This window comes from Chlamydomonas reinhardtii, chromosome 9, assembly GCF_000002595.2.
Source record: "Chlamydomonas reinhardtii strain CC-503 cw92 mt+ chromosome 9, whole genome shotgun sequence".
NCBI lineage: Eukaryota > Viridiplantae > Chlorophyta > Chlorophyceae > Chlamydomonadales > Chlamydomonadaceae > Chlamydomonas > Chlamydomonas reinhardtii.
In genome coordinates this window covers 7,202,986-7,222,994 of record NC_057012.1, presented here as the reverse complement: position 1 = coordinate 7,222,994, position 20,009 = coordinate 7,202,986, and the positions used below count along the sequence as shown (strand labels likewise).

Genomic DNA, 20,009 nt, shown 5'->3' with positions numbered 1-20,009 from the left:
TTCCTGTCCCCCTTTGACTTTGCGTCACAACGCGTGCAACTGAACCCTGTGCGCCACCCTCCTCCACACGCATGCAGCCAACGCACTACCAAAGCACCGGGCGCACGCCACGGTCCCTTAGCACGCAGTGCACTGCCCTTACCGTGTCGCACTCACAGATCCATTCCACCAACGGCCTCGCACGTGTGTAACCTCGAGGCCGGTGTACAAGGCCTACCTCCGGACCCCATCAGTTGCAGGACTGGGCTGGGCGCCTGGGCCCCCCTCGACCCCTCCGGCCCTCCCCTACCCCGACGACCCCGTAAGGCCGTAACGGCGGCTTGGCGGCCATCTGCTTCATTTGGCTGGGGCCTTAAACACTGCGGCATTCCGGCGTCGATGGGTGACCCATGACTGACATGGCTGCTGCGGAGGCACCGCACGTCACACCACGCGCTGCACGTGTGTGGGCTGCAGAGAAGGGCTCTCCCCTGCTGTGCTGATTCCGTCTAACTCCTTAGACATGCACAGCTACGATGAAAACTACTGCCATTGTGAACCGCATGTGCCAACAGTCAGGATGTGACCCCTGCCGTGGCAGGCCGGGTGCGGCGGCGTGCGGGACGCAGCAGCCGAATAGATGGGCGGCCGGGCGGGGCAAGACTGGGCGAGGGGGACAGGGGGAAAGGATTGCAACTTGGCAAGTCAGCCCATGCAGCTCTTTGCGCTGACCACACCTGTTTTGCGCTACTGCCTCTGGACGGGGCAGCCGAGAGCAGAACCGCTACGTATTGTGTGCCGGTGTTCGTTCCTAGAGGTCTGTGCCATGGTGGTGCGTACCTTGAGTGTCTGCTACGGTTGCTGGATAAGTGGGTGTTGTACCTCCCCGTATCATACCGTACTGAAGGTGTTTTGAGAAGTACGCAAATGGTCCAGCCAGTGTCAACGGCTTGAAGCAAGAGGGGGTGCCGAAAATCATGCGCTATCAAATCAAGTTGCGGCCCTAAACCCTGCTGTCATGACTCAGATTACATCAGCGGTAGTCGCAATTCAAGCAGCGATGCCGACGTACACCCCGGGATCCGGGGAATGCGGGAGTAATGGCCATAACACCGCCCACACGCCCATACGGGTATACCCACGTGTGACGCATGCAAACAGTATCCGTATCCAGTTTCTACCGATGCCATAATATATATGTACACAAACACTCACCGGAAGGGAGCCTAGCCCCAGCAAGTGCACGTAGCCCCTAACTATTGATAGCCAGATGTTTCTGTGAGATAGCCAGCCTGCCTAATAATACCGACATCCTACGCAGCGTCATCACACTACGGCCACTTGCCTCCTACGCAGCCGCCTACACACACCTCGACAGAGCGTGCTTTGCGGTGCGGTGCAATGTACCGCCAGAGATGCAAGTGAACCAGACCAAACACACACCCGCCCGCGCACACACACATGCCTTTATTCTACGCCCATCCAGCTCATGGCAGCTTGCCCCTGCATTCACGCGACAACACATCAGTCATCTCGACCTCACGAACATTTATCACCCGGCAGCGCCAGCCACAGTACCGGTATTTCTTTAGCTAGGCCCACACGGCCGGGCAAAACACTGTCGGCCCACCGTATGCATGTACAGGGACGGCTTCCAGCACATTGCCCGCGGCCTAATGTTTGTCCAGCACAGCTCAAACCTTCGGCCCACACGCGCCACAGGTACGCCCCTCCCCACCTGCAGCAGAGCCCACGGACTTTCGTAGGCTTGCCCTCACATCCGCCTCTGTCCTAAGCACCTCCATAACAGCGCCCGCCACACACCCACACCCACGCACTTCACATACATATGGCCGTCACACGAAGCCGTCTGTGGTCCCGCGCCAAACATAGCACCCATCAGCGTGCGTGTCATGCGCGGCTCCGCTGCTCCCTCGCCTCTCCCGCAAGGCCACCCTGGTCCGCCCATGCACCTGTAAGCCCATGGGACTGCCATGAGGGGGCACCCGATAGCTTGTGCTCTCTCACAGCATCCCGCAGCCGATGACCAGTCCTACTTGAGCATCCCGAACCAGCCCACGCACCAGCCCGCGCATCCGCCCAGCCGCCGCTCTACTTGAGCATGACGCAGGCGGCCGTGGCTTTGAGGATGCCGGTCTCGCGGCTGTACACCAGCTTGACGGTGTCGTTGTGCAGCACCAGCGCCGCGCCGTACCGCAGGCTCTTGTACGGAGCCCTGCGTGTACGGCAGGTGCATGCGTGTACGACAGGTGTGTGTGTGTGTAAGGGGCATATGGCTGTACGAGGAGTGCAGTGCCACCATCACAGGTGCACCTAGGTCGCACTGGGTGGCGGGCTGCCGCGCGGGAGGTGCTGAGCGTGGCTGACGGTGTCGGACAATGCGAACCCATATGCAAATCCGCATGAACTGGCCGTGCCGCTCTCATAACGAGCAGCCGCACGGCCCTGCAGAATTCCTCGCTTGCTCCCCGTGAGTAAACACACATCTCGTCGCTCGTGCATCCAGCCCACCCCCCCCTGCGCCGCCGCCTTCGCTAACCCCCTGAGTCCCCACGCCCACCGAGCACCCCCGAGCCCTCGTCCCCGACTCACATCCACCCACCCACCTGCCCATGACGTCCTCCAGCTCGTCGGAGCAGCCCGTGGTCACTGACACCTGCAGCAGCGGCAGCGGCGGCGGCAGCGGCAGCGGCAGCAACACAACCGCAAGGTCACGTGGCGCCGTGATGCGGCGGCTGGGGCAGGGGCAGAAGCAGGGACGGGGCGTTGTGACAGTTGCCAAATGGGGGCCTAAGTGCGGGACATGGGGTCTGTGAGGCGCTGCCGTGCATGCATATGCATTCAGTTGTAAGCTTTTGGCACGAAGGGGCGGCATCGTGGCGACCCCACCCCACCCCACCCATCCTCCCCCCCGCGTCTGCTGCCGCACCCGCACCCGGCTTGGACCCCGCCCTTACCCTCGTTGAAGGCAACCCAGATGGGAAAACCGGCCCAGGGCTTTGTTTGCAACCCCCCAGCCGCCTTGGTCAGTACTGTACGGCGGAATTGGTCAACCCATTCCGGGGCCTCGCCGCCTGAACCCTGTTGTTGCACGCCCCGCGCCCCGCCATCTAGCCGTGACCCACATGCCATTACCCACATGGCCTGCTGCCCGCCCTGGCCGCCCTGCCCCTGCTGGATTCCACCAGACCTCGCCAGGTCATGTGTGCGCGATTGCATTGAGCGGGCCTCCACTCAACAAGAGGCCCGCGGCACACCCATAGCAGAGGCCCCAGCTGAGGCCGCAGTGAAGGCCCCCACGCATGCAGGGTCGAGGCTACGGACTGCGGGTGCTGGGGGCACTGCGGATTACGTGCTTGGGGCACGGACTTTGGCACCCCATTCTCCCCCGCGTCTCAGTCACGTTCGAGTGCCAGCCCACCTGCTTGGGCCCCTTGCTGGCGCGGCCGTACAGCTTGTCCCCCAGCATCGCCTCGACGTCGGCGGGGGTCATGTTGGGAATCTCCACGTTCACACGCGAGCTGCCGTCTGCGGTGGGCGGGGGTCAAGGCAGGGATATTTGCGGACGGGCATGGAGAATGTGAGGGATTGAAAACGGCGGGCGTCTTGGCTTTTCGCATGCAGGCGCACACGAGGCTGGCTTAGGGCGCCGGAGCTGCTCGACTCTGCCCTGGGCCCCTGGCTCGGCTGGAGCTGGTAGAGTGGTGAGAGACAGAACTAGAAGCGCACGTCCCACTCATTACGTTTACCCGGCCAATCTTACATTTCATGCCCTTCTTGTAGACCATCTGGGCGTTGATGCTCGAGTAGAGGGACTTGCGGAGGCGCTCGATCACCTGAAGGAAGATTCACTAGTCAGTTGTCCAACCAGCTGATCACGTATGCGAGACTGTCCACAGGCGCCCCGAACGCGCGCGAGTCGCGACTTTTCAAAAACAACATGCCCCGATGTCCTCGCTCACCTTCTCCTGCGGCTTGGCTCCGCTACTGGGCGTCTTTGCAGACTTTGCAGGCGGCTTGTTCTCCTTGTTAGATGGCGTCTTCTTGCCCTTCTTGGCGGGCTGCTCCTCGTAATCGCTGTCGTCGTCTGAAGGCGCGTCCTCCGAGGCCTCGTACTCCTCGTCGAGCGCAACCTCCGAATCGTCCTCCGATGCATGCTTCTGACTGCGCTTCGGCATGTTGACAGATAGTTTGATTGAAGGACAGAACTGTTTGAGCGTGCAGTGCCTGTCTGTCAACTGAAAGCTATGAAAGAAGGGTTCTTTGATATCAATGATGTATGTGCGTCTGTGCGTCCGGGAGTCGGGAGGTGTGCAGGCCGAGCTTGGATCCGCATTTGGATCCAGACAATGACCATGCGTCGATTGCCTCGACAGGCAGAACTGAGGTCATTGAAATGAACACGCCCCATGCCACGGCTGACCACCGTCCTCCCCACAACGTGATAAGTGTCACAACTCTTTTGGGAAGAGTGGCTGCCACCGGTGGCTGGGCGTGGGGCATTATCACCCGGGTTGAGGCCGCGTGTAGCTCTGCCGTGCAGTCGTGCAGGCTGAGTGCCCGCCTAGACTCTCTAGAGTCTAGATTATCCAAGCACCGCGCGCTGCGAAAAGGAGTTCTATCTACTTCAGTGGCAGGGCATTTGTCTCTGGGGAATTGGGGGACCGCTACGGAATAACACCGTAATGGGTGGCGGTTCAGGCCCCATTCAGGCCTCGGCCACTCCCCCCCCCCTGCATGCATGCTGGCCCGCTCCGACATGCCATGATGCCAGGCCTCTTACTGCCCTGGATGGGCAACACGCCCCCCAACACCAACTGGACCAATACCTGCACACAACGAATAAACGACATCCTGCCGCCCGCTCACCACCCGCACTACACATCGACTGGCACGTGAGTGCCAGCCAGCCACGTGCCAGCCAGCCATATCATAACACCACAAGCAACGTACCACAACCGGCGTGCGCCATTCCATCCAACCCCAAACGTACCCCGTCGATCTAACGTACCGTACATACAATAACACTGAACTCCCGTACGTTTCTTGCCTGACACTCTTCAGCCTTACGCACCGGACACATAGGCACACGCACTGACCGCAGCAAGCCAATCATCGCCCAGTCGCCACACCAATCCACGCACCTATCCAGCTCATCACGCCTGCTGCCGGCCCGCAGACATTCCCCACGCCGGTACCTCGCGCGCTGACTTCCCACAGCAACAGGTGGCTTAGTGGGCTCCGTGACACGCGAGCGAGGGCACCGCGCACACACACACACACACACACACACACACACACACACACACACACACACACACACACACACACACACACACAGACACAGACACACACACAGACAGACACAGACACAGACACACACACACACACACACACACACACACACACACACACAGACACACACACAGACACACACACAGACAGACACAGACACACACACACGCACACAGACACACACACAGACACACACACACACAGACACAGACACAGACACACACACACACACACACACAGACACACACAGACACACACACACATACACACACCCCGGTTGACTGAAGTGAGCACTCGTGCCTCCACACACAGTCGTGCCTCGCCGTCTACGTCGTCTACCGCTTGTGCTGGCGGAAGGTGAGGTTGAGTCGGCCGGGCCGCAGCCCCGTGGCGCGCACCAGCTCCGAGGGGGCGGTGTTGGGGTGGATCTGATGGAGGGAGGGGTGGGTGGGGGTGGGGGTGGGTGGAAGTTGCGGGTGAGTGTTGGGGTGGTGGGTGCGCGGCGCATGGTGGGGGCGGGGGCGAAAGGGGGGGGGTGAAGTTGGGACGGGGTCAGTAAGTCAGTATACGGGGTTGCCAGGGGCGCGGCAGTGGCAGGAGTGGAGGCGGGATGTATTTCGAGCGGGGACACCGCTTAGTGCAGAAACCCACACGCACATGCCACCTACCACACATGCACTCCAGACTGCAAGCCAAGCGCATCACATCGCATCACATTAAACACACACGCACGTCCCCACCCACCCACCTTGGCCACAGAGTGGAAGATCATTCGGCTGGGGCCACCAAACACCAGCAGGTCGCCTGGGGGGCGAGGGACGGAGGGAGGGGGGCAGGGGGGTGGGGGTTATATTCATGATTAGTCAAGGAAGAGGTAGACGGCGGAATCTTGGGGTTGGTACAGAGCAGTGGGGGGCGGGTCGGGTTGGGGTGGGGTGGGGGTGGGGCGTGAAGGTTACCCGGCCATGCGAAGAAAAGACGCAGGCCACACGTGGGACTTGACGTCTAGTCTAGGGCGGCGAGACAGCATATGAAATGCGAAAGGGCACGGACGGGCCACGCAGCAGCAAACGCGGGCCGTACAAGCGCACTGTCAGTGCAACGGCCAACTCCACACACGGCGCGGGAAGGGGGCCGCTACTGGTGGCCACACACAGGTGTGAGCACGCAGCGGGCCATGCCGGCGAGGGGGGGTGGGGGACTGGGCTGCTGCCAGCCTGCCTGCCCGCTGCCCGCAAAACGCGCCCATCTTCCCTGCCCGCGCGGTGGACCAGCAGTCCACGCAAACCGCGCCCCTCTTTGAATCCATTCCTGCCCTCTTATCATTCACGCCCGTCTTGCATGGGTGGCCAGCCCCAAACCTCCCCCCTTCCACCTCCCCCCACACACGCCCCTCCCCCCCTCGTGCCCCCTCCCTCACCCCTCCAACCCCCGCCCCCCTAACCCCCCTCACCCGACTCCAGCCGCACGCTGGCCGCCTCCTCCGGCTCCCGGCTCCTGCCGTACAGGAAGTCCGCGGCGTCCCCCAGCGACAGCGAGACCACCGGCAGCCCCGCGCGCAGCGAGTCGGGCTGCTCGTCCTTGTCCTGGCGGGGGTGTGGAGAGAGGGGTGTGTGGGTGTGGGTGTGGAGGAGTGTGGGTGGGTGTGAGTGGGGGAAGTGTGGTGGTGGTGTTGGGTGGAGAGGGGTGGGTAGTGCAGGAAGGCAGGCAGGCGGGTAGGCCGGCAGGCAGACATGTGCGTCAGGAGCCGGGTGCGGAGTGGGCGGGTCAGGTTCACGGGCGTGTGAAGCGTGTGGCCAAACACCTGCACGCCCCCCCCTACCCTGGCACAGCACCGGCTGCACCGGCCGCCCACGTCCCATACCAGTTCCAACCCCAACCAGCTCCAGCGCTACACGTCTAAATCCCCCACCCACCCCCCTGTGACCTCCCCCAGCAACACCCATACACACGCACACACACACACACACACACACACACACGACAACTGTACACACCATGCACACACCTTCTCGCAACCCCCCCCCCCTCACCTGGTGCATGCCCAGCCGCCCCCCCCTCACCTGGTGCATACCCAGCCGCCCCGAGCGCTCGTAGAAGTTGGCGAGGCAGATGTCGGGCTGCAGCGGCGGCAGCGCGGCGGCGGCCGACCCGCCCGCGGCGGCGGCGGCGGCGTTGGCTGCCGCCAGCCCCTTGGCGCACAGCTGGGCCAGCAGGGGGGGTATGGGCGGCGGCCTGGCTCCGTCGTAGGAGGAGCTGCGTGTGTGGGTGAGGGGTGAGGGTGAGGGGGTTGGGTGAGGGGGTTGGATGAGGGGGTTGGGTTAGGTTGGGATGGGGTGGGTAAGTCATGTCACAGTTGCGGTAGAGGGAGGAGGGCGATCCATGCCCTCACCACCTGCATCACCACACCGCCCAGCATGCGCAGCAGCAGCCGGCACCGCCCCGCGCTATCGGCTGCTGTCGCCACCCGCCGCCACCCGCACGCATGCGCTGCACCCAATCCGCCCCATGAGACGCACAGGCATAACGCACCCTTGACCCCACACGCCCCTAAACCTGCGCACACACCCACGCACCCCACACTGCCCGTCGCACCCCACACGTACTGGCCGGTGCTACCTCCATCCCCTCCCCTCTCTCCCTGTTGCACCCTCCCCTACTCCCTTGTATGAGGGTGAAACCGCCCTCTTCCCCCGATCAGCCCCCCAACCCCCTCCCCCTCTTCGCCTCTGCCTGTGCTCTGCTAGTTTGGGCTGGTATTCACAATCCCCCCTCCGGTAACAACGCGTCTCCTATACTACTGTTCCTGGCTACACCTTCACTTCTTAAATAATCATGAATGTAACCCCCCCTCCCCTCCCCTCCCTCCCCCTTCCGCCTCACCGAGTGGCCTCGTACTTGCTGGTGCGCGGCTCCCAGTGCAGACCCAGGCACATCATGCGCAGCTGCAGCCGGCCGCCGCCCGAGTAGGAGGGCGGGTAGAAGCCGCCCGGGCCCAGGCCCAGCTCCCGCACAGCCTGTTCGCGTGTGTGGGCGTGTGTGTGTGTGTGTGTGTGTGTGTGTGGATTACATTCATGATTAGTTAAGGAGAGGTCGCAAAGCACGTGAAGTGAGGAATTGAGGTGCCGTACAGGCACAGGAGCCAGGTGGGCCGGTCGTCGTTCCGCGGCATGCAGCTGGCCGATCCGGCAGTACGGCACCGTACCCGCCCGAGCTGCCCGCCCCAACAGTTAAAACGGGATCTCACCTGCACGATTTTGATCTGCTCCGACATGGACAAGAAGCCCTTGATCAGGACCAGACCAGGCGGCAGACCAGGCACGGCCCGCCCGCCCGGCGGCGGCGCCGGACCACCCGAGCTCTTGCTGGCGGCGGCGTAGGATCCGGATCCGGAGGTGGAGGGCGCCATGTCGGGCGGACAGATGTCGTACGGCCCTTCCTGTTCGCGTTGGGATGTCAGGAGGTGTTATTCACAACACAAATGGAGGTTATGCGAGGTCGAATGCAGGTAGCAGGAGCGGTTCGCAATAGGGCGGTTTGAAGGATGGCGCGCGCGTGCGCTGCTGCAGGCAGGGGAACCTGGGAGCAAGTGCCACTCCCATCAAGAAATGCATAACCGGTATGCCTTGCTAGCCTAGCTTATGATGGAATGCGCTGACGGCAATGAGATACGGTAGTGCTCAAAACCAATCCGCTCCACACATGTACGGTATGCAACGTGCCCGCTCACAATCAGCGGCCGCGTGCGTTTGTTCTGCTGCCGCCGCTCCCCCGGCTGCGGCTGGTTCTGCCACGACCGTTGCAGTTGCAATTGCTGTTGCTGCTGCTGTCCTTGCGGCAGCTCCCCTACGCTCCCACATGGCTGCTGCCCCAGCCCTTCCCTTGCAGCAGCTGCCGCCGCTGCCGCTGCCGCCTCTGCCGCCGCTGCTGCTGCAGCTGCAGCTGCCGCCGCCCGCTCCTGCGCTCGGCTTCGAGCTGGCGCAGAGCCCAGAGCCGGAAAGTCATCGCTGCTGTCGCTGCGGCTCGCCCCAGGCCCCGCAACTGGCCTCCACCCCGGCAACGATCCCGGCCCAAGCCCAGGGACCGGGCCTGGAGGCGCAGGAGGTGTCCACATCGCCCCCCGGCCTGCTATTGCCGCTGCTGCTTGCTGTGGCGTTGACGGCGGCGGCGGTGCGCCGGCATGCCGGCCCCAGGCCGGGAGCGGGGCCGGGGCCGCCGCTGATGCTACTGCCGGTGCTGCTGCCGGTCCTGCCGCTGCTACTGCCGGTGCTGCTCCTGCTAATGCTGCAGCTGCGGGAGGGGGGCCAGGCGATGCTGGCGCCGGCAGCTGAGACTGGGAGGGCAGCCAGGCGCCCAGACCCCGCGCGTATCTGAGCAGGTCTCGGGTGCTCAGCGGTGCGGGTGCGACGGTGGTTGTGGTGGTGGTTGTGGTGGTGGTGGTGGTGGCGGGTGCGGGTGCGGGGGTACTGGGGGCACCGGTGCTGGTACCGTCCTGTGCGCCGCTGCTGTTGCCGCTGTCGCTGCTGCAATGCCCAGTGCACCCCAGTGAAATGTTTGTCGTGTGGGGGTGCGGTAACGCGGCTGCGCGAGTCTGGGCGGGTGCGCTCGGCGCCATTTCGGCGGGCGACACGGCGACCGCGCTGGCGCACGAGCCTCCTTGCTGCATCAGCTGCACTTTAGAGACATCATGATTCGCAGGTCCTGGATCCGGAGCTAAGAAGCCAGCGGCGAGTGCAAGGCTTTTTGCGAATGCGGGATTCTGCCCGCTGAGCAGCTCGCGTGTGGAAATAGGTTGCGTCATTTGCGCCAAGCATCCATGTAAATACTCGCACGAACTGATAGTAGCTGTGCGTTTGCAAGCTCAGAGGAACTATAATTTACGTGGTTCAGCAGCTCAAGCCACCATGGCGCTACGCGATTAGGAGTATATATGAGCTGCAAAGCCCAAATTCGCGCAATACATGTTATCGCGAACCGCCGCATGGTATCCACTGCCGCGGACCCTCGGGCCATCCCACTTCTCCACACGACCTCGCACTCTGCCCTCCAGCACCCCCCCCCTCCCCCGCCCCCCAAACCTCACCCCACCTGCTCCTGGTTGTCCAGCAGCGCTCCCCCCATCAGCTCGTCAAGCACCAGCTCCGCCCCGAACGCGTCAAACTCGGAGCCCAGCTCGTGCTGCACTCGCCCGCCGCCGCCACCGCCGCCGCCCACAGCGCGGCCTGCAAGACGGTGGGGGATAAAATATATGACAAATGAGAGGTGAAGACGTAGGGAAGGGGGCGAGGGAATAAAATGGAACATTTGCGGGCTGTGGGCTACGAGCTGGAGGCTTCGCAGGAATAAGAAGCGGGGCAGAGCGGCTCTCCTGCGGTCCAGTACGTGAGCACGTCCACTGACGTCCGGCGACGGTGCGCGCTGCGTCTTCAGCGCTCTCCAGGGGTTCCTGGCGCTCTCCCACTTCGGGTTCGGTATCAGCGGTCCTTAGTCACGGTTTTGGGCCGCCCCCATCCAACTGCCATGCACTGTCCGCGTGCACGCACCTGCATACCGCGACTTGCCGCCATCCGCGCCCGCCGGCCCACTCCGCCCGCTAGAGCCGCCTTTCCCCGATGCGCCCGCCGCCGCAGCCACCTTCTTGTCCCCGCCTTTTCCTCCTCCTCCTCCTCCGCCTGCATGTGTGTGATCCGAAACCCGGTGTCAGCTAAGAGCACACGCACACGGGGAGGAAACGTGCAGGACACCGTAGTTGCAATGTACGCACATGTGCGTGAGCAAACACAAGCGAAGCAAACACACAATATAAGATACGAATCGATTCTGACCCACCGCCGCCGGGTGTGGGCACGGGTAGGAACAGCGGGGCGGCGGCCGGCCCGCCGTCGGCACCGCCGCCGCCTGCGGCTCCGCCCAGCGCTGTGAGGGCTGCGGGGTTGAGGCAGGCCTTCATGCGGCGCAGCGCCGCCAGCGCCTCCTCCACCTGCTCCCGGGTGGGGCCGCCCGCCTGGGCGGGTGAAAGAGGGTTGGTGGGTATGTGGGTTGGTGTGTGAGGTAGGGTTGTAGGTGAGTTGGCGTAGCAGAGGGTTGGTGTGGGCGTGGTTGGTGCTGAGGCATGGTGGGCTGACATGCCAAAACAGATCACACATGAAACGCGCCAGGCGGGATGCGCCCCACGTCCCCCGCCAATGTCCCCACAAGCTCACCTGGCCGTTCATGGCATTGCCCCTGAACGCCACCCCATCGCCGTAGCCACTGCTGCCGCCCGGGCCGTCCGTGTAGCGCAGCGCGTCGGCGGCGGCGGCGGCGCGCGCGGCGGCGGCGGCCCGCTCCGCCGCCTGCCGCGCCGCCTCCTCCTCCGCCCGGCGCACGTCCTCATCCAACACCACCTGAGCGGGGGGGAGCGGGCGGGCGTGTATGTGTGTGTGTGTGTGTGTGTGTGTGTGCGTGTGTGTGGGTGGTGTGCGCGGCAAAAGCGATTGTGTGAGGTGAAGGCGAGCCTTTCTCATTACTGGAACACCGCCATGCCGGACACGCGAGGGTGCCTCAACCCTCCCCAGCCCCCACCCCAGCAGCGGACGCGCGCCGGCACGAGCCAGCGCGCTGACGCCGGCGCCCCACACCACACCACCACCCCCAACCTCCGCCCTCGCACCTTGCGCCCGATGAGGTCGATGGTGTAGGTCAGCCGCTTGCGCCGGGCTGCCTCCGCCTCCTCCTCCAGTTGCCGCCGCCGCCGCAGCTCCTCACGCTCCTGGCAGGAGGGGTACAGACAGCGAGGGAGAGGGTAGGGAGATGGGCAGTTGTAGGACGTGTGGCGGGCTTGACACGTCCAATGTGTTGTTCCTTTGCGGCACGCCACTGCCGCATGCCGCAGCGCCCTCCCCCCTTTCCAACTAGGATTGCACAGAGTCCAAGAGCCCTCCAGCCACCAGCCATTCCGTTGATTTACCCTGCCCTGCCTTGCCCCGCGCCCCTGCCCATGCCACCCCCTACCCACGGCGTGTTCCCCTCTCGGGCACATAATCCCCCCGCTCCCACTGCACCCCAATGCCGCCCCGCCCCGCCCCACCTGGTCGCTGAGCCAGGCATTGGTGTCGATCTCAAAGAAGTCTGACTGGTCGTCGATGACGGTGGTGCGCTTGGCGGCGTTGCGGTCGTACTCCACAAGCCGGTCCTGTTTGGGCGGTTGGGTGCGGTTGGGTCAGGTTGGTTGGGCGGGTTGTGTTAGTTGGTTTGGGGGCTGGAAAGATTGGTTGGTAGTGAAAGGTTTGCTGGTTTGGAGGCTGGAAAGGTGGAGGCGGGAGGAGGTGCGGGTACGTGCACATTTGGGTATCAAAAACTGTTGGTGGAGCTTGGGCAGTTTGGTGAGTTGCGGCGGACACGTGCTCACCTTGAACGCACGAGCTGCAATGGTGGCTGCATCCGCGTCCGCGCCCCCTGCCTCCGCTGCCTCCGCCGCTTCCGCCTTTGCCGCCGCCGCCTCCGCCGCCTGCTGCCGGTCCTTGTAGGTTAGCGGCACGGCATCGCCACAGAAGGTGCAGGTGCCGCCGCGGTCTGCGCGCCGGTGCAGCAACACGGGGGGGGTGTGGTTCCATGCATGTTAAATACGACGAGAGGGCGTAGCCAGGAGCAATGGTACAGATGTCACGTAGTCGTTACCGATGTCCGTGAAGTCCAGGGGGGGGGTTACATTCATGATTACTTAAGAAGTCAAGGCCTTCAGCCCGGGGTGGGATGGGTTTGGGGCATGACGCGCCAGCGGTTCACAACGGGCTTGTGTCTGGGCGGTTGTTAGGCTGCGCTGGTTGACCGGCAACGCTGCATTGCACGTTTGCAAGCTACAATTCCCTGCGTCCCTGTGGGACCCCCGAAGCCCCGGAGGGGAAGGCTCGAGCCCCTGGCACACAGGCCCGTGGCCCCCAGACCCCCAGACCCCCAGACTCCCCAGACCCCCAGACCGCCCCAGACCCCCAGACCGCCCCAGGCCACGGCTCACCCAGGAATCGAATGATGTCGTTGGTGACATTGCGGCAGTCGTAGATCTTGCCGCACCCCAGGCAGTTGACCACCTGGTGAAGGGGGGTGGGGAGGGGAGGGGAGGGGCCTCGTCACCGCACGGGAGAATCGCTCTTTGTTGCATGGCCGTGGACCGTGCCAGAGAGAATGCGGCGTATGAACCAAAACTGCAGCATATGTGGAATGCAACACGCAGCAGCAGCAGCCATGTGCTAGCAGGCGGCCCCACAGCTGCCTGCCCAGTGTCCCCGCCCGCCTCCTCACCTTGCGCTCCAGTGCGGCCGCAGCCGCCAGTGCGCCGCCCTCGCCCACCCGCCCGGCAGCACCGGGCTTGGCTGTTGTTGGGCAGGGGCAAGGAGGCGCAGGAGATAATGAGACCCGCAGATTGCCGGAGGCGCAATACCAATACGAAATAGGCTTGAACAGTCGCGATTACTGACCATCCCTCAGAGCCAGCCCCTGCCGTTCCCCCATGCACCCACTGCAGGCCAACCCATTCCCCGCCCCCTCCTCCCGTTGGGTCTTGACTGAACTACCCCTCCTTCCACCCCTCCCTCCCGCTTCAGCAAAACACACACGGCACAGCGCCGCTCACCCGCCGGCGCCTTGATGCGGCCACCCGCCTTGAACATGCCCAACACCTTGCCATCACCGCCGCCGCCGCCGCCGCCAGCAGCAGCAGCCGGTCCCAAGCCGCCGCCGGGCTTCTGTAAGCGCCAATGAGTGAATGAGAGTGCACGGGGGGGGCGGCCATGCAGGCATCGGCATCTGGCCTTTGATGGCAGTCCTGTAACCCATTATTGCAACCACACCTCGCCTCCGCATCCCGGCCCCGCACACAAGGCAAAACGCCCACGCAGCGCAGCCGCTCGCCCCTCGCCGCCCCTCGATGCCACAGACGCCCTCCCACCCCCAACCCCCGCTCCTCCTCGCTCTTTTGCATTGGGTTCGGTTAGTTTGGGCTGGTACCTGCGACCGGCCCACCACGCCGGCCCCACCAGCCCACGTGCGCACCTCAGCCCCTGCCGCGCTAGCCTCCAGGGCCTGAAGGTCCCTGCTGCTGCCGCCCCTGCTGCCGCCGCCGCCGCCGCCACCTGCAACCCGGCCGCCCGCCCTGCCATCCGTCACGAATCGCCCGAAGTCATCCTCCTCGGCCGCAGCGTGCTTGCTACTGCCGCCACCGCCGCCGCCGCCGCCTCCCGCCGTGAGCGCTTGCCACCCAGGCGGCGCGGCCCCCGGCACCGCCCCGCCCTTGGCAGCACCGGTGCTACTGCCGCCGCCCCTGCCGCTACTGCTACTGCTACTGCCAGCCTGCTGCTGCTGCTGCTGGTGGTGGCCCAGAGGATTGTACGGTGCGGGGGCAGCGCGGCCGTTGGCGCCACCACCCCCACCGCCTGCTGCTGCTACTGCCGCTGCTGCCGGCGCCGCCGCCGCTGTGGAGGACGCGTAGGAGGCCCTGGGGGCGGCCGCCGGCGCAGGTGCCGCCGCCGCCGCCGCCGCGCCGCCACGTCCTGCCCCTGACCCCGCGGCTCCCCCTGCCGCCCTGGACGCCAGTGCTGCTGCTGCTGGTGCTGCTGGCGCCGCCGGCTTGGCCTTTGCTCCGGCCCCGGCCGCAGCCCCCGCCGAGGTGCCGTTGAGGAATTCGTTGATGATGGCGATGCCGGCTGGACTGTCCGCCATGAAGTTCTGCATGGGCGACATGTGGTGCGTTGATGTGTAGTGCTGGAGGGACGTGCGCACTCACAGTCAGTCCCTGTGCCCGCACCGCCCTCACCATCCTCATCAGGCTCGCCTGCCCCCACCCTCGGCATCAACCCCTTTTCTCTCTCGCCTAAACACTACCGCCGCCGCTGACTCCATACGACTACTCCTCCGATAACAACCCTCTCCCTCCACTCCCTCCTAGTTTGGACTGGCATTTAAAACCACTCCTCCTGCCCTCCCCCTCCTCCTCCCCTCCCCCACCCTCCCCAACCCCACCCGCCTCACCTCCACCACTGAGTCCACCTCCGCGCGGTCGCCGCCCGGCCCCGCCGCCGCCGCCACCGTGTCCACCAGCCCCTCCAGGATCAGGTCATCCCAGCCCAGCACCTGTGCAGGAGAGTGGGAATGGGTGGTTGGGTTGTGCGTGGTTGCGGGACGTGCGTGCGTGTGCAAGCAGCGCGTACGCTTTTGCTGGAAGCCGTGGGGTAAAGCAGCCCAGATCACGGTAAAGGCCCAGAACCCCAACACAGTCAAACCCCAAGCAAACCAACCCCAAACCCCCATCCTCCGTCTCTCACCCGCGACAGCTGGTCCTTGAGCCATTTGGCGTCCCGTTTAGCGCCCGCCATCACGACTGGCCGCCGTTGCCGCCGCTGCTGCTACTGCTGCTGCTGCTACCGCGGGTGTTGCAACCGCCGCTGCTGTTGCTAGGCAGCAGGAGATCTCCGTCTAGTGTCAGGGGGCGAACGATGCTTTGGGCCTAAGCGGCCGTGCAGGCCAGCACTGCCGGCGGCTCCGGGTAGCTCCCGCTCAGCGGCCTGGGGCCTGCACAATCGGCCTAGTGCTGGGTCTAGCCTCCGCCGCGCGACTTACAAGCAATCGAGGTTTGGCCACAAATCTACTACGGGTATGCTGACGCCCGGGTATGTGGTCAAGAGAGGGAAATTGGTTCAGGGAAGCACCGATCCACGTTTGGTCCAGTGATGCTAGACCTAGAATACAGGAAGAGTATCAGCTACCGTTCCCATCAATGGATGCACGGAGCACCGCAGCACGGTCTGCTTTGGCAACGCGAATTGGCTCTGCTTCCGCGATGAGAGGCACCAAACTTTCCCTGGGCCCCCCTCTGGGCGCACTCGAAATGCTGTTACTTTCATTCTATACATCAAGTTGACTATAATAAACGCGCCTTCTAGGTACCAGACTTGTCAACCGTTCTTGCTGACCACGGCAAACCAGCGCTGCCCAAATCTACAATAGTTGCTTGTGCATTGATCTGAACAGCTTGACATTACTTTGAGAGGTATTGGCAGCTTGACGTAGACCACAGTCGCTGAGCCTGCTTCTTGGGTCGTTCTACAGCTATTACAGTGCCTACACAACGTAGCCTTCAGGCTACAAGGCCTTGGGTCGCTCGGGCCTGCCAGCGCTGAAAGCCATCACAGGCCGCTTTACGCAACCTTAGGAAGAAGCGCTCTCCCAAGCGCAAGATGGTGAGCTTTGTGTCATGCAGCTTTCAGCGATGCAGCTGGCTGGGGCAGGGTGGCGCACTAATAGGCAGCGCGATGGTGTCACCTCAGCACGCCGACGAGATTTGCGCTCTGTCGGTGCCCGCCCACGCCCCGATGCCTTGCTCTCAATACTACGACCGCCATCAAATGTTCGTGAATGGCTTGCGGGGGTCGCGCACGCGTGTTGGATCGGCGAATGAGCGGAGGTGGTGTCTCACTCCGCGGTTCACGCACACGAACAGCTTGTCGCACCAGCCCCCCCCCCCCAGACCCATCAGCCTGCAGCTCCCAGGTTCATTGCTGCTCCTCACTAGTTCTGACACCTCGTCTCCCGGGGCGTGTTGTAATAGACACGCCTCGCACTCCCAGCACGCCAACCCGGTCTTTTTCCGGTCCCTGGCTCATCATCCACTCCAACCGCCTCCTCCACCCCTCCCTTACAACTTCACACAGCCCGCACCACCACCACTTCCAAAGCACTAGCATCTTGCCTCTTCCTAACTCACAAAACGCACACGCCACACAGGCCGCGCGAGTGGTGGCGCAGGTGCTGGTGGCGGGAGCCACAGTGGTGTTCCGAGCCGCCACACAGGCCTGGGCGCAGGCGCTAGTCAGTAAGTGTGGGCGGGAGAGTGGGGGCCAGTGCACGCCAATCCCAACTAGATGGAAGGGGGGAGGAGAGTAGCTTGGGGAGGGAGAGGGCGAGCAAAGGCCCTCCAGGGTGGAGGCTGGGGGGCCGTTCAGTCAGTGGTCTAGCGGGGCGCTGTGCTGTGCCTGGGGGCGCGCAGAGCCGACCGAACTGTGGGCCCTTACCTGTGGCCCTCAAACGTTTGGCTCGTGAATCTTGGATTACTCAATTGCACGACCCGGCACCGCCCCGCTGCCATTGCCACTGCCACCAACTCCCCACCGCTCATCCCCGCCGCACCGCGCCGCGCCCCCCGCCGCTGCTTCACTGCAGACGCTCAGAAGTCGGGTGTGGCGAGTGAGGCGGCGCAGGCGGCGCAGCAGGCAGCGCAGGTGGGGATATGTAACCATTGCGGGACCGTGGCGGGACCACTGCGGGACCACTGCGGGACGGTTGGGAGCATTGCGTAGATGCGCTCAGGGCCGACGCTTCGTGGCGGGCGCGGCGCAATGTGCGCCGCAGCCCGTGCAGCATACTACCTCTGGCTGCTGTTGCGGGTGCGGTTGCGGACGCTTCAGCCCAAACTGACTTGTAGCCACGCACTGTGCCTGCACTCACGCGCAATCTCGCACTCGCGCTCTCGCCACTCCCACAGACGGCTGGCTCCGCGGTCAAGAAGGCCGGGACCATGGCCGTGCAGGTGCGCGGCCGGCAGCAGGGCGGGGCAGGGGGGGAGAAGGGGGGAGGAGGGGGAGGAGGGGGAGGGGAGTGTGCGTAGCAGGCGGAGTGTGCGGGAGGCGAGTTGGGAGTGTGCGTGGCGAGGGTGAGGGACATGGGTGGCTGGAACAAGCCCACATGTGGAGGGAGCCTGGGAGCCCGGGGGGCGTGTGGGCATGGGCATGTATTGCGAGCTGCCGGACATGGCGTGGCGGGCTCTCGCCCCTTTCCTGCCTTGCCCGTACGGAGCGATGGAGGGCCCGCCGTCTGTACCGTTCTGTAGGCGGCGGCTGGTGACTGAGGCATCCCTTTCCGCCCCGTGTGTGTGTTTCGTGTGTGTGCCGCCCCGCAGGAGGCCCAGCTCATTCTGGGGGTGGAGTCGGGGGCCAGCTGGGGAGACGTGGTCAAGGTGGGTGCGTGGCGTGCGAGACAGCGGGCGGAGGGGTGGTTTTCACCGTCCCCAGGAAAACAGAAGACACAAGGGGAGGGGCAAAGGTCTTCAAAGAGAAGGCGAAGTATGGGGGCCAAGAGCGGGAAGGGGGGCGCAGGCTGGCGGCCAGGGCGTTCCAGGTGGGAGCCGGGGCGCCAGGGGCAGGTGGTGGGTGGTGGCAGGTGGTGGTAGGTGCTGCGGGGGGCGACCCCGGTGCTGAAGTGGCGGGTGCGGTTGGGTCATGGCCCCTGCGGCCCCTGCGGCCCCCGCATGCACGGGCCCTCGCGGCAGCACACACCTGTCCCGCACGCCTCCCCCCACCCGCACTTGCACCGGCACCTACTCCCTGCGCACACGCCATGGCTCTGCCTCGCACATACCACACATGCCCGATGATGTTTCGCAAGATGGTCTACCGTCTACCTCTTCCTTAACTAGTCATGATCGTAAATCCCTTGACACTCACAGCGCTTCAAGCACATGTTTGAGGTGAATGAGAAGCACGGCAGCTTCTACCTGCAGAGCAAGGTGCGGCGGAGGAAAGGAAACGGGAGGAGGGGGCAGAGCAAGGTCCAGGGCAGGAAGGGGAAAGGAGGGGGCCGAAGAGGGGAGGGGCTGAGGTGGGGAGGCATGGCGGAGGATAGGCGCAGTGGAGATGGGAGGTAGTCATCCACGCAGAAGGGAAGGGGATGCGCGTGTGCCTTCCTGTCGCTTTAGGGACAGACACGCCACACAAAGCCCCACGCGCCCACCCACACACCCACCCACACACCCACCCACGCACCCGCACGCAGGTGTACCGCGCCAAGGAGACCATTGAGGAGGAGTACAAGCGGCTGGGGCTGTACGAGCAGATGGAGGGCGAGCAGGTGCGGGGGGGGGGCGGCGCGTGCATGGTGTTTGGCCTGTGTGCGTGTCGGTTGTGCAGAGCTGCGTACTGCGGTTACGGAGTTTGCATCGCCAAACGCCGTGTCATGCATGTACGGCCACCGACACGCAGCCGACATTGTGTTTCGCCCTTTCTTCCTTGACTGCCTTGCAGTTGGGTCAGCAGCCGGGCCAGCAGCAGCAGGCGGAGCAGCAGGAGCAGCAGCAGGCGCCCAAGGACGGGAAACAATGACGAGGCGTGGCGTGAGGTGACAAGCAGGGGCGATGGATGTTGGGGAGTGGGGTTAGACATCAAGGGGGTCTTGGCACGCGTGCGGGAAGATCAGTGGGTAGCGAGGACAGCGGTTTTCACCTGGACGACTGCCGTCATCCATGGCATGGGTTGAGAGTGTTAAGAACATGCATTGGAGACTATCTCTTGTCTTGGAGGAAGTAAATGGTAGTTAATCACAGGTGACAAGAGTCGATGAACGGGCATGTTGAGTGCGGCAAGCCGCAAGCGGCGACGCAGGATGTGGACAGGGATGTGGGTTGGTACATTGGCACAGGCTAGGACAGGAGGAATGACAAAGTCTGGCGAGAGGATGGATGCCAATGCTGCAATTGAGTGGAGCTGTAGCATGTAATGGTGGTCACAGGACTTCGGAGGTGCCGGAGGTTGCCCAGACAGGGGGGTGAACCGGCACTCTGCAGGGGTTGTCGATGACACGCAATCCCGCCTGTTCCACGGCGCTTCACCTCGCGGTGCGTGGCGGCCGTTAGGTTTTGCGGCTTGCATGTCGGGTGACAATAATTGCAAGTAACATGCTTTAGATTTACA

General features: G+C 64.0%; 3 protein-coding genes across 4 annotated transcripts; 1 reads left to right on the top strand and 2 right to left on the bottom strand.

The window, feature by feature from the left end:
* Nucleotides 1-995: 995 nt before the first annotated feature.
* Nucleotides 996-4,268, bottom strand: CHLRE_09g412400v5 (uncharacterized protein). Its single transcript, XM_001696656.2, has 5 exons — nt 3,963-4,268; nt 3,764-3,836; nt 3,422-3,528; nt 2,607-2,656; nt 996-2,215 (listed from the first exon to the last, which is right to left on the bottom strand). The coding sequence occupies exons 1-5, from the start codon at nt 4,176-4,178 to the stop codon at nt 2,092-2,094; spliced, it is 570 nt and encodes a 189-aa protein (XP_001696708.1). The 5' UTR covers nt 4,179-4,268; the 3' UTR covers nt 996-2,091.
* Nucleotides 4,269-4,503: 235 nt separating this feature from the next.
* CHLRE_09g412350v5 (uncharacterized protein) lies at nt 4,504-15,985 on the bottom strand. 2 transcript variants are annotated; one of them, XM_043066296.1, is made up of 20 exons: nt 15,594-15,985; nt 15,301-15,402; nt 14,326-14,997; nt 13,907-14,018; nt 13,576-13,646; nt 13,292-13,364; nt 12,686-12,849; nt 12,365-12,469; nt 11,948-12,046; nt 11,499-11,681; nt 11,125-11,299; nt 10,839-10,967; nt 10,384-10,517; nt 9,026-9,964; nt 8,543-8,734; nt 8,179-8,312; nt 7,359-7,551; nt 6,749-6,881; nt 6,044-6,099; nt 4,504-5,723 (listed from the first exon to the last, which is right to left on the bottom strand). In XM_043066296.1, exons 1-20 carry the CDS (start codon nt 15,642-15,644, stop codon nt 5,631-5,633), a joined length of 3,810 nt encoding a protein of 1,269 aa, XP_042921593.1. In that variant the 5' UTR covers nt 15,645-15,985; the 3' UTR covers nt 4,504-5,630. The 2 variants fall into 2 exon arrangements, with proteins under 2 accessions (XP_042921593.1, XP_042921592.1); XM_043066297.1 differs by lacking the exon at nt 9,026-9,964.
* Nucleotides 15,986-16,115: 130 nt separating this feature from the next.
* Nucleotides 16,116-19,981, top strand: CHLRE_09g412300v5 (uncharacterized protein). The gene is made up of 8 exons (XM_001696748.2): nt 16,116-16,508; nt 17,053-17,140; nt 17,488-17,546; nt 17,810-17,854; nt 18,224-18,280; nt 18,770-18,829; nt 19,096-19,170; nt 19,344-19,981. Exons 1-8 carry the CDS (start codon nt 16,506-16,508, stop codon nt 19,419-19,421), a joined length of 465 nt encoding a protein of 154 aa, XP_001696800.2. The 5' UTR covers nt 16,116-16,505; the 3' UTR covers nt 19,422-19,981.
* Nucleotides 19,982-20,009: the final 28 nt, after the last annotated feature.

Bases quoted from the DNA above. Each gene is read 5' to 3' on its own strand.
- CHLRE_09g412400v5 (XM_001696656.2), bottom strand. From the start codon at position 4,178: ATGCCGAAGCGCAGTCAGAAGCATGCATCGGAGGACGATTCGGAGGTT. The intron at 3,837-3,962 runs GTGAGCGAGGAC...ATCTTCCTTCAG, and splicing joins GAGCCAAGCCGCAGGAGAAG to GTGATCGAGCGCCTCCGCAA. The intron at 3,529-3,763 runs GTAAGATTGGCC...CGCCCACCGCAG, and splicing joins CTACAAGAAGGGCATGAAAT to ACGGCAGCTCGCGTGTGAAC.
- CHLRE_09g412350v5 (XM_043066296.1), bottom strand. From the start codon at position 15,644: ATGGCGGGCGCTAAACGGGACGCCAAATGGCTCAAGGACCAGCTGTCG. The intron at 13,647-13,906 runs GTGAGCGGCGCT...GCCCAACAACAG, and splicing joins CCGCATCAAGGCGCCGGCGG to CCAAGCCCGGTGCTGCCGGG. The intron at 11,682-11,947 runs GTGCGAGGGCGG...CCCCCCGCTCAG, and splicing joins TCGACCTCATCGGGCGCAAG to GTGGTGTTGGATGAGGACGT.
- CHLRE_09g412300v5 (XM_001696748.2), top strand. The intron at 17,547-17,809 runs GTGGGGATATGT...CCACTCCCACAG, and splicing joins CGGCGCAGCAGGCAGCGCAG to ACGGCTGGCTCCGCGGTCAA. The intron at 18,830-19,095 runs GTGCGGCGGAGG...ACCCGCACGCAG, and splicing joins GCTTCTACCTGCAGAGCAAG to GTGTACCGCGCCAAGGAGAC.